The 12,563-nt window shown below is 37.2% G+C and overlaps 1 protein-coding gene across 5 annotated transcripts; it reads left to right on the top strand.

Moving 5' to 3' along the window:
• The first annotated feature begins 282 nt into the window (after window positions 1–282).
• On the top strand, window positions 283–6,160 carry LOC137958748 (homeobox protein knotted-1-like 1). 5 transcript variants are annotated; one of them, XM_068805851.1, is made up of 7 exons: window positions 283–480; window positions 544–1,180; window positions 1,258–1,368; window positions 1,474–1,624; window positions 4,163–4,234; window positions 5,067–5,314; window positions 5,858–6,160. In XM_068805851.1, exons 2-7 carry the CDS (start codon window positions 926–928, stop codon window positions 6,044–6,046), a joined length of 1,026 nt encoding a protein of 341 aa, XP_068661952.1. In that variant the 5' UTR covers window positions 283–480; window positions 544–925; the 3' UTR covers window positions 6,047–6,160. The 5 variants fall into 5 exon arrangements, with proteins under 5 accessions (XP_068661952.1, XP_068661956.1, XP_068661953.1 ...); XM_068805855.1 differs by adding an exon at window positions 5,691–5,757 and having other exon boundaries at window positions 283–1,180; window positions 5,858–5,942; XM_068805852.1 differs by having other exon boundaries at window positions 283–1,180; window positions 4,163–4,216.
• Window positions 6,161–12,563: the final 6,403 nt, after the last annotated feature.

Genomic DNA, 12,563 nt, shown 5'->3' with positions numbered 1-12,563 from the left:
TTCTCTCTCAGCCTGAGTCTCCAACGAGTCTCCTGTCTCCGCCCACGAGGAGTTGATCGCCGTTGTCTCGTGGATAGACGATAGAGAGTAGCGCTGACGTGACGTACCGTCGTACTAAACCCTTCCGCTCGACTCGAGCACAAATCACGTTCTACTGGGGCCCACACGACAATCACCGCGAATGAATATAGAACACGTGTGAACGTATCAAGTCGTCGTTGCTGTAGAGCGAAAGGCTATAAATACGGGCGGCGTGGGAAAATCACGACTGTTGCAGGGAACTGAGGTTCTGCGTTTCGGAACTTGTAGCCGTTTCTCGACATTCCTGGACTTGGTCTTATTTGTGCGGCCCTCGTCTCGAGAATCAAAATTCAATTCAAACGCCGAGGTAGGAGACGGCGACGTTGTGCTTCTGTCTTTCTCTCGCCGAGCAGGAGGAGCGGCGCCTTTTGGGCTGTGTGATCTCGCTCCGTCATGCAGGTGCAGTGGAAAGTGGCTTTTCTGATCGGGTTGAGGATGTTTACCTATTTGTGTCCTTTTCAGGTGGCAAGAAATCGCGTTTTTAGGGTTTGTATCGTAATTTGAGGCGCGAGGAAGTGAAAAAGATGTGTATTAATTTGTTCTGTAGCGGATTCCCTTTTTTCGCTTGTGTCTGCCATGTGAGGTGCCGGAGAAGTTTCCTCTTCGTAGCTGCTGAAGAAGCTCTCTTGCTTGCCTTTGGAAGATTTCGTGTTTGAAGGTTTTGAAACTCTGGTACAAAATTTTCTTTTTGATTGGTGATAATCAAAGAGTTCGCGCTTAGTTCAACGGTATTTGGCTTGGGAGTGAGGAAAACTTTGGAGCCTATGTTTCTAAGGTTCTGGAGCTCTCCGCAGTGATTTGGGCTGTCGAAGTTCTGCTTCCGTTAGCTTGGATGTTGTAAATAATGGAGGACATTTACAGTCTTGATCCTGCCAGCCCTTGCTCAGATGAAATCGCCCGAAATTTAGGTCATTCTACCGGATTTAATGACCATGGCGAAAATCTTTTCCGGTTTGAAGAATTTCGAAATAAGACTGGCCAACAAGGACCAGGCGACAGTGAAATTTACGGATCTGAGATATCTGACCTAATAAAAGCTCAGATCGCGAATCACCCAAGCTATCCTAGACTAGTAGCGGCTTATCTTGAATGTCAAAAGGTTGCTCGCTGAATTATGTTCTTTTACTTCCTACTATTCCTGGCCGAGGTGTAAGTTACACTTTTTTCAGTTTGCAGGTCGGAGCTCCACCAGAGATGGCGTCGCTTTTGGAAGAAATAGAGCGTGAAAGATATCCGATTCGCGTTTCCGGAGAAATCGGAACGGATCAGGAGCTCGACGAGTTCATGGTAGTTGCATGAGAGTTGCGATTATTTTATTTTATTTTTATTTATCACTACTGGTGTGAAGCTGTTAATTACTAAACTTAGAAAAAAACATCTTTCTTTTTGCAGGATTCTTACTGTGAAGTGCTTCTCAAATACAAGGAAGAGCTCTCGAAACCGTTCGATGAGGCGAGGATTTTCCTTCGCAATATCGAGACGCAACTGACCAATCTTTGCAAAGGAGCGTCACCGTCGACAACCACCGGAAACGAACAGTCGGGTGACGTTTTCCGCCTTCCTACTTAACTAGTGATCTTCATAGCTATCGATGTCCATGATTGAGTTCCAAGTGCTTGCGTGTGTTTAACCTTTTAAGACATATTTAACATCTTTGATATCTGCATCTGGTTAATCTTTCTATGCCTGATTAGCTGCTTTCTACGAACATTTCTTGCGACCCGAACTTTGTGGTTGCTTGTGCTTAAAATGGAATCTGTAGTTTTTCTTTCGCTTATCAACAACGTTTCTTTTCCACTTATCCACAAGATTCGTGTTGGTATGCCAGCAGGAGGTAGGCAGTACTTGCCCTACCTAGCTGGAAATGACACTTAATTTGAAACAAAATAAAACTGTAAGAAACGTATCTTTTCGTTAATGAGTTCCAGAACTTCCCTTGAATATGCAACGTAATTTGTCGTCTTTAATTTGTTTAATATCTTCTTTGCTATTCTAAGAAAAAAAACTCCTCAAATCTTGTTTGAATTTGCGACTTTTTTTTCTGGTGCAAGAAATGAGGCAGGTCTGAGGTCATTGTTTTGTGCTACATGTGATTACAGAAGATTGAGTCTTCACTCGATTCTTTGTGTTTTTTGTTTCGATGCTGCCTCTTACTCTCTCTCGCACTTCTTTGGCACGGGAAATGAACAATGAGAAAGCGACAGAACTAACCTTCTTCTTGTTTGAGGTTTATTCTTACTTGTTTGCTGGAAGGAAATTTGTGTTAGAAGTAGAAAATGTTATACTATCAAGAGTATGTTCTTCTTCTGCAATTCTCATGTGTCACAGTGCCAGTCTTGTCATCCGTCAGAATGAATGGGCTGCTCATAATTTTGCTACCTACTTCCATCTACCTTTTAAGAAAAAAGAAAAAAAAAATTCCACACTTGTTGTCTTTTGCTTCTCATCGTTAAAAGATGTACAATAGTGGTAGCATGTCTGATCTTACAGTCTCTAGTCTAATCTAGTAAGGACCTTTTTGGGATGACCAACAAGTGTTTCCTTTTTGGAGCTACGAGAACAAGAAAAGTGGTTTCTTTTTGGAGCTGCGAAACGGGAAAAGTCATGTTGTAAGAGGTTCAAAGGCATGCTGTGAATGTACTTGTCGATAGGATGTGTTTTTATGACAATTCAATTGTCAAGGGATATACTTCTTTATCTTGAATCAGATATTAGTAGATCCTCATATTAGGAAACACAGAGATTCCTGGTAAGCCATTGACAGCCAGTTGGTCAACTGATTTAGAAACACTTAAAAAGTCATACTCGATTGAGGAACATGACATTGTTGATGAGTAGAAAGCCATTTGGGTGCTCCATAATCCTGAACCACCTCCATGGCACTTAGGAACAAATTGAACAGCAAATTAAGGTGACAAATGAAGATATGAACTAACAAGCAGAAAAGAGTAAAGTGAAGTGAATGATTTCATGAAGTGGGCAAGTGCTTTGCACCTGAGTGCTGGAGAGATTCATTTGACGATCAATGCAATAGACAAAGAAAGCGATTTATTTTTGGCAGAGAATCCTGTATAGTGGACAGGATTGATTGGGGTTTCTGGTGTCATATGAGAGTAGAAGACCAACTAGAGTTATGTATCTCTTGTCCAATGCGGAGTTCACTGTTTGCATGACTATTCTATTGTCCAGTAAAATTTTAACGGCCTCATGCTTTATTAGAATTGATTCAAAGTCAGTCAGATATTCAAAGTGTTCAAATGTTGAGGTATGCATTAAAACTGTTATTAGTAATTTTAATACTGGTTACAAAAGACATATTTGTCTAGTAATTTGGGTGTAATTATTAATACTGAGCCTTTGGAGAGTGTCATCTTCATTGAACAACTAGAAATTTACGGAGTGTAACAATCCACATACTTGTCATCTTTAAGACATCTATCAGCTGCCGCTTAAGTGTCTATTTTTTGTTTGTCTCCACATGGGGAATCTCTTTTCTCAAGATCACGGCTGATGAATGTTACTTTTTTGGTGGGGGAGTTGTTATCAACTATGATACCATTGTTTGTCCTTTTTAGCCTATCAATGTTCTTCTTTGTGTACCATTATGATAGTGTCTTTGTGCGATTATATCTGGCTGCAATTTTGGGGGTGTCAGTGGTGTCCTTTCCAGGCTGAGTGTGATTTGTGATGACCTTCACTACCCATTTTCATTGCAGACATCTTTGATTGAATATCAATTTCGTAGCAAACACCTTTGATAGAATATTAGGTGCTTGAAAAGAGTCATTTATTCAACCTTCTCCTTGTGCCATTTCAAAAACAAAAAAAATGCTACTCTTTGTGTAGATTTGAGGTGAGCAAGTGTTTGTTGGTTGGACAGGTAGGATTAATTTGCATGTTTCATTTTCTTGGTATCCAAAAATATTATAAGAAACATCATGATGCACAAGTCATGGCTTATCCTTTGCATATTTGTTTAAACTAAGATTCTTATTGCATTTTAAAACCTACTAATGACTGGTCTGCTCTATTCTTTTGTGAATTTAGATCCAATGACTAACAGAAATGTATTTGTCTTCAGGTTGCTACCAAAAAACCGGAGCACTTTCATTTCATTCAATTGCTGACATGCTCAGTTATTTAAACTTGCTGAGTATTTTGATGGCCCCAAATCCTTTTCTGCAGTCCAAATTGGAGCAACTTTATCTTTTTATTCTTCACTTGATTTTCTCTGCATGCTTCTTTATGTAACTATCAAGAAACATGAACTGAACAGTTGATTCAAGTTATATTATTTAGTATCAGTGTAAGGTGTTTTATTTTTTGGTGGCTCCAAGTTCAGTATTTCTTAGTGGAGCCTGCCATGGGATTTGATATAGGATTAGATTTGAAAGATAGTTGCTGCTTATCTGTGTACATCTGCATCAGCTTCTAATTTCATTGTTTGACACTACTGGTACCTGACTAGTACCGGAGCAGTTATCGATGCTTGAATACACTCAACAATTGTTTGGTCGATAAATCATTTTGTTTTGTAATAATTCTACTGGAGGTATATAGTTGTGGACGTATGTAGTTTACAGTACAGGGCAGTAGTTGCCAAATGGTCGAATTTCTCATCAATGACTTTAAACACTATATCCATTGTTTTTCGGCAACATTCCTTCGACCATGCTCTAAGTGCCATATGTTCTAGATCTGTTATGATAACCAACCAAAACTGTTGATAGGGTTGCCACGGAACAGAGGAAGTGGTTGATGCAATGAATGTTATTCTAATTGTGTTGTAGTTTTTCAGATAGCTGTGCCATAGAATGATGTCTACTTCATGATATCTTGTAATTTTTCTAGTATTTGATGCACTGATTCATGATACATAATCTATTTCATCTCTGTGATGGATGAATGCTGTAGAAAGAAAGTGAATATTTCCTGTTTAGTGTTTCTTTCTAGCAAGTGGTCATTTGTGAGGTTGTGTTTTTCAGATGAAGCTGTTGGATCCTCTGGAGATGAACTGAGCTATGGGGAGGTAGAAGGCTCTGATGGGCATGAACTTGGCACCTCTCCAGGCGACCAAGAGCTGAAAGAAATGCTTATGCGAAAATACAGTGGCTATTTGAGCAGTCTACGGAAGGAATTTTTGAAGAGGAGGAAGAAAGGAAAGCTGCCAAGGGATGCTAGAGCGACTTTACTGAACTGGTGGAATACCCATTACAGATGGCCTTACCCCACGGTAATGCTGTGAGATAGCTTGTGCTTTATGAAACTTCAAAAAAAGGGGAACCTTTCCATCTTCCATCTAGTGACTGTGTGATAGATATGTGATGCCTTCGTAAGAATTTTGTGTTCGTAAGCAATTACATGCTCGTGTTTAGCATCATCTTTTCTTTTCACTGATCCAAGCATATGATATGAATAGAGTCACCTGAAGTTTATTAGTTTAGTGCCTCTGTTGGTATTGTGTGATACTCCATTTATGTTTTACTTGAATCATCTAAAGTAATCCTATCATGCTTTAATTTGGTAAGGTGTATTTTGGTGCGTCACATATTGATTCTGTCTGTTTCATTCTTGAACTTGATAAGAAATATCTTGCTGTTTGCCAGCAGCTTTCTGGCTGTGTATGGCTATGTCTGATATAAATCCTAATTGAATGGAATTGGTGACTTCCCAAATGTAAGATGACTTCTACTGAAGCAAACCGTAGCAATCTTTATTTGAGTTAAAACTTCTGTTAGTCTTGTTCTTAAACTCGTAACTTGGATTTGGAAAGCAGGATGAGGAGAAGGCGAAGCTGGCGGAGACGACAGGTCTGGATCAGAAGCAGATAAACAATTGGTTCATTAATCAGAGAAAGAGACACTGGAAACCATCTGAAGACATGAGGTTCGCTCTTATGGAAGGTGTGAGCGGGTGTGGAGGACCATCGCCATTGTATTGTGACACTGGAATGAATGAGCCTTGAAGAAGTGAAGGAGAGTCTTTATCTTGTACTTTCATTCTTGTTATACTCAAAACTTTCATGAGAGGTGGCTACACTTGCAAGTACACGCCATTTAATAATTAATTTTCTACTGGACTGGACGGTGGAGTTAACAGGAGAGACGAAGCCGGAAGCCCTAAGCAGCATCATGATTCGTGTGGAAAATCTGGCTCCACGTGAAAGAGTAAGAGTTGAAAAGGGTAGCCATGCAATTGAGGATGCCGAGGAAAACGATTCTTGGCTCATCTGAAAAGGATAGTAGAGTTGCGACGGTCTATTGATGATGGAGACGAGACCTGTATACCGGACTGGCCTGCGCATGCGGTCTCTATCAGCGTTCGGTAGCTGGTAGGCTGGAAAGGCGTTTAGTCTCTTCAGACTCGGGGACAGTTCGTAACTGCAGTTTAACTGTTTGAGCTTCTCCTTTCAAGAATTGGGATGGAGGGTCCAACTTGGTGAGCGGTTAATTTATTAGTTTGGTTTGATCGATGTGGGCTGCTCTAGGGGTGGCGTAGACTCTCAGCCATGCTCGAACTTACATAGGTTTTAACATCCCTTCACCTTAGCTCGAGCTGATTTAGGTTTGAGTTTAATATATATTTAAAATTATATAAATAATAAATAAATAAATAAAAATATATTGATGGGTTTAGTATCACAGACTTTGTAAAAAGAATTATAGGCTAACAAGTCGAACTTGACTTGTTATACTTAAACTGAACTTGAATGGTTTGTGAACCAGACTTGGTGCCACCCTTTGGCTGTTCGGGCTAGGTCATGCTGAAGATTGCCCAAAAAACTCATGGTAATACTTGAAAGGTGCAACACCCATGAGAAGACGGGTTCAGGAATAGTAAAAGCAAAAATTAAAGAGATGATCGAAAGAGTATATCTGAGACCAGACAACTGAGGACGCCAGTAAGGAGGGGCTGACTTGCAGGTCTTCTTCACATGCAGCTCACATCTAGCAGCTGCCGCGAATCAACAAATTTGAGATGGATGGTGCTTTCTGCCCTCATCTCTGCAACTGGGCGTAGACTCTTATGAGAAGAGCTGCTATCCGTGCGTCCCTTGTAATCTTTCACTACATACAAGTTAATGATGTAATGAGGATGTTAACGATGCCTATAATTCAGGATTTTACTATAGGATAGTCTTTTTCTACTGAGAAATCAGAAACGGAAATGACCGGTATGGCTTCGCTCTGCTTGAATGGATACATTGGACACTGCCACCACGGCGTCCAAATGAGTTAACTATCTGCGGCTAGTGCATTAATACATTTGTTTCAGGGCTCTGCAATCGAATGAGTTTAGCCCAGTGAAAGATGACAAACGATGTGAGGTTTATAAGTTACAAAAGTATGAACAAGAGGCTTCTATAGCTAGAGAAGGACAAAAACTGCGAGGAGAATAGAAAATACCAGTTTAGATTTGCCAGTCTATGGGCGAGCAAATCATATGGGTGTTGGGTTTTGCTACCACTCGTGATCAAATCAAAGCTGCGATCGTAGTAAAAAACCCACCAAGAAGGTGATTGTGTTCACTCGAATCCCTGTTAAATGGGTTTAACCAACAAACCTGTTATTGATGTCAATGGATGTCAAAGGAAGTCATAAATGTTTTTTTTTTAAAATAAGAGGTAAGCCACCGTTTCCCTGGTCTCTCTCTCTCTCTGTGAAGCCTCCCAATCCCTTTTCTTTGAGATAGAGAGGGGCCCTGCCCTCCACGCCATTATGAAGTCCCTCCTTGCCACACAAGAAATAAAGATGAGAGAGAAAAGTTCAACTTCTTATCCATCAATTGGGAGGTCCCCCGGACCTCCTATTAGTTGTTAGTTAGTGGGGTGTGTTATTTTCTGAAATATATTTGTGATCCATGTTTTTTGGTTATAAGTGAGAGGTTTAAGGAGCTTAATTCCATGTTTTAATTAGTGGAGTTGTCAGAGTAATTTTTGGGAGTTATGAGTCTTGAATTAACCTATAAATATGAGTTATGTTTTAGTTGTAACTTCAAATTGGTGTAATCAATTCAAGCAATATTTTCTTAATTTTTCAACTTGGTATCAGAGCTAGGTTTGATTGGAGTTGGGCGACAAGGAAAATTAACTGAAGTAATCTTTTTTATATTAGTTCCAAAAAATCTGCTGTATTTTTTGGATGGAATTTGTCTTATCCATCACCAATTTGTTGGAAATTATGTGTGGAGGTAAGTATGATGATTGAGTTTTTTGAATGTTTTTAACTATCACTGAATTGAATGCTCCCCAATCATTGATGTTTGTATTTAATGGTGAGCATTATGAATTTTGGAATATTAAGATGAAAACTGTTTTTATTTCACAAGATTTATAGAACTTGATTGAAAATGGTTATGTGGAACAAGATGATAGATTGATAATTGCACACGAAAATTAGCTGAAAGAGAAGTAGAACAAGGACGCAAAGGCATTGGTTGTCCTCCAACTAGCTACCAAATAAACCATTTTTCCTTCGATCGCCGCAACAATTTCATCGACGGGTGGTTAGAGTATTTTGGAGTATCAAGGTACAACAAAGGTAATTTTTGTTAAGCTTCAAACTCTTACAAGAGATTTTGCGACCTTCAACGTGAAGAACTTTGAATCTGTGCAAGGATTATTTTCTAAATTTTTTGTGACTATTAACCAAATTAGGTCACTTGGAGAATAACTTTCTGATGAAAAAAATTGTAGAGGAATTTCTAAGGAGCTTGCCATAAAAAATTTAATCATGTTGTGGCTACCAATGAAAAGTGTAAAGACATATCTATTTATTTTCTTAGTGAACTAATGTGTTCTCTACAAGCTCATGAGTAGAGAATTAACTAGCCAAATGAGGTTCCTTTGGAGCAAGCATCAACTTTTAAGTTAGAATTACAAGAAGAGAAGTTTAAGACCGTTGAGGCTACTATTGATAAAAAAATCTGCATATAAGGGCTACGGAAGGAAAAACTATTGTGGAAGAGGATAAGGTAGAGGAAGAGGACAAAGGAACAACATCGGATCTAGGGATCATAAATCTAAACAAAGTAATGAAAATTCGAATAAGCAATGTCATTTTTGTTAAAAACAATTGGACACATTGAGCATAATTGTTGGACCAAGGCAAGGCTACAAAAAAAATATATTGAAGGAAAAGAAGAGGAAAGTAATCTATATGTCACATGTGTTAATGAAATGAGAAGTAAGAATGACATTTGTTTCTTAGATAGTGGTTGTAGTAGCCATATGACTGGGTTAAAAAAAATTCACGAATGTTGATGGTCTTCTAAATTGCAAGTTTAGTTTAGAGAGGACAAGTGAGTTCAAGGTCAAGGAAAATGTATGATTTTTTGTGAAATTAAATCAAGTAAAGAAAAATAAACCCATGATGTTTTATATATACTTGGTTTAGCTCATAATCTAATTAGCATTGGACAATTGATTCACAAAGACTACTATGTGAAATTTTATGGTGATGAATGTGAACTATGAGATAAAAAATCTGGTCAGTTTATTATGAAGGTGAAAATGACTTCTAACAAGATGTTTCCTATTGAATTTCCGTACCTTGATGATCATGCATTAATTGCTAATGCCAAAAAAATGAGTCACAAGTTGTGGCATATGTGTTATGGCCACTTTCACTTTAAAGGTTTAAGGTTTTTAAATTAGAACAATAAGTTTATTGGGTTGCTGTCTATTGATAATTCCGATAAAGTATGTAAAGGATCTATCTACACGAAACGACAAAAAAATTCTTTTTTAGTGAAAAAGTCATAGAGAGCTAGAGTACCTCTTGAGTTGGTTCATGCAAATCATTGTGGTCAAATTCAAACCCCATCATTTAGTGATAGTTAATATTTGTTGATGATTTTAGTAGAAAAAATTGGGTATATTTTTTAAACAAAAGTCTGAAATTTTCTCCACGTTCCTAAGTTTAAAAGCATCCATTGGGAGAGACAATCAAATGTAGATTAAAACTCTTTTGCACTGATAGTGGAGGGCAGTTTACTTTTTATCAATTTATTTCTTTTTATCTAGCTAATGGGATTTGCAGGCAATTAACACCAAGCTATACCCATCAACAAATTGGGGTAGTCGAAAGGAAAAATCAAACAATTGTTGAAATCGGTAGGAGTTTGTTGAAAGCGAAAAAAATTCCAAATTTTTAATGGGCAAAAGCAGTGGCAACTTTGGTTTTTTTATTGAATAGATCTCCTACAAAAGTAATTCACAATCAAACACCACATGAAACTTAGTGTGGTAGGAAACTTGAAGTATGTCGTTTCAAATTTTTTTGTTCTTCGTCATATGTTCATGTGAATGCTGAAAATCGTAAAAAAACTTGATGAAAAGAGTGTAAAATACATTTCTATTAGTTATAGCAAAGAAGCCAAAGGTTGTCGGTTGTATAATCCTATCATTAAGAAGCTCATAGTGAATAGAGATGGTTTTTTTTTTGTCTTTTTCGGTAGTTAGTTGTACATAGATGTGTAAGGACACTTTAGTCCCTTTGTAATAATTTCCCTCGTTACAAGTAAAGCTAAAGAGTGGGCTCAAGAACATGTGAGTTTTTTCTCTCCTCTTCCTAGATCTCTCACTCATTGTTAGCTCTTGTCTACCATTAAACCCTAACTCTTCTTCGAGACTCTTCTCCTCTCTCTATCTTCTCTCCTTCACTTCAGCTAAGTCTCCTTAATATATGAACTCTATAAAATCAACATGGTATTTGAGTAAGTATTCAAGATTTCATGAAGAAGCTCTCCAAGGAAGAAAACAAGAGGAACAAGGTTTCTTCAAAGATGACTAGAAACAAAGTTCAAGGTAATAAGAAAGCTTAAGTGTTTTATCCTTGATCACGGCCAAATAAGAATAACAGGATTTCTTCTTCTCCTTGAAAAAAAAATGTTTTGTCTAGCTAATTTGTTGACATCCAAGTGAATCCGCCAAGCATATGTGTTACCTAGAGTTTAAGCCCTCAAAGCTCTAGTTTTTTGCTAATGTCTTATTTTTTTTTCTCTTAAATTCACCTAAATGAATTCAAAAAGTTCATTTTCATGGGGATTCTGAAATTTATTAAAATCCTTAAGATATTCCTTGTTTTTAGCATTAAAATCTTATGTTAGGTTTACATTTATTTCATATATTAGTTCTTCTAATCTCTAGAGGCTTCCAATCATTTTTTTCTAGCCATGTTTTCATGCCTATCTAAGGTAAATTTTTCATTGTTAATTGAAGTCCATCCATGCACATCCATGCTACTTCAAAATCTGGTTTTTCGATGCATACACATCTAAATTCATGCATGCATTCTACGTTATATTGTTGATAGTTGTTGCCATCATACCTTGATTTGTCAATTTGTTTTCAAGTTTATCAATATATATTCCTAGTCAAATATGGCTGAAAATCCCAACAAGACTTCAATTCTTTAATGAGTTCAGCAAACATTATTTGTAAAAAATCACCACTATACTTCACATCCAATTACTCTTCATAGTCTCAATCTAAGAAAGGGTTTTTAATGCCAAGATATTTATTATATTTTATAATAAATATTTTATGCATATATTATTTAATTCCATAATTTCATCCCTTTGGTGGTTGATCATTGGGAGGTAGGTATCGTATTGAGATTGTGTCTTAGAGCCTAGTGCCCAAAATTTCAATCGGGTCGATAATGGTGAAAATTGGGATAGTTCACTTAGACCTTTGTATGTTTCGATAACCTCTTATGGAGTGTTGGACATTGGTCCATGCCCTGACGTAATGTCACACCATCATACAATATTGTGTTTGTGTAACCAATTGTTGGGTAATTCGGTCTTGAGCCTATGAATCAATCACTTTCTAATCTCACTTTCTTGCTCTTAGGAATTGGCCAATCTTTATGTGAGATATATGATTTTTTTGAAGTAGAAAAGATTACACAAATTGTTCATTTGATGCATCTACGCAATTTGAAAATTTTGTGTTTTCTAAAAAGTTTTGAGGTTTTTATTTTAAGAGAAACTACATACCAGGAGTAAAATTTTAATTTTGAGAAAAAATAATAAACCCAAAAAATTATTGATGAAACTCAAAATTATGGATATTTATATTCCCATAAATGGTTTTATAAATGAAAAAAAATATTTTTATGTAAAATTTTCTTGGAATTAGGCCCAGTGGACCCATATATTGGGACTCTCGTTTGGGATTAAACTCAATTTTTAGGGGTCGTTTGAACTAATCAGAGTTTGAATTTGAGTAAGAAGTGAAAATATAGGAGGAATCCTTATTAGAGTCAGATAGCTTGATGGGCCATTGAACTATATATAAGCATATGGTGAGGACCACTCCTCAAGATTGACTCTACCCTTTCTTCTAAGAAAACCAAACATCAAGGAGAAGTTGTAAAAGGGAATTAATGGAGTTTTAGCAAAGAGGTAAGTATTTTGATTTTTCTAAAAAAAAAAAAATCATGAAATTCATAATCAATTTCTAGGACAACATAAGA

This window comes from Aristolochia californica, unplaced genomic scaffold (genome assembly GCF_029961685.1).
Source record: "Aristolochia californica isolate CCGP_79_NKW_82.1479 unplaced genomic scaffold, dmAriCali1.0.hap1 SCAF_3, whole genome shotgun sequence".
NCBI lineage: Eukaryota > Viridiplantae > Streptophyta > Magnoliopsida > Piperales > Aristolochiaceae > Aristolochia > Aristolochia californica.
Note: the sequence above shows the minus strand (reverse complement) of the source record. Positions and strands in the feature narration are given on the sequence as shown.

Coding starts and splice junctions, on each gene's coding strand:
- LOC137958748 (XM_068805851.1), top strand. CDS start 926: ATGGAGGACATTTACAGTCTTGATCCTGCCAGCCCTTGCTCAGATGAA. Junction 1,625..4,162: donor CACCGGAAACGAACAGTCGG/GTGACGTTTTCC, acceptor ATTTGTCTTCAG/GTTGCTACCAAAAAACCGGA. Junction 4,235..5,066: donor CAGTTATTTAAACTTGCTGA/GTATTTTGATGG, acceptor TGTGTTTTTCAG/ATGAAGCTGTTGGATCCTCT.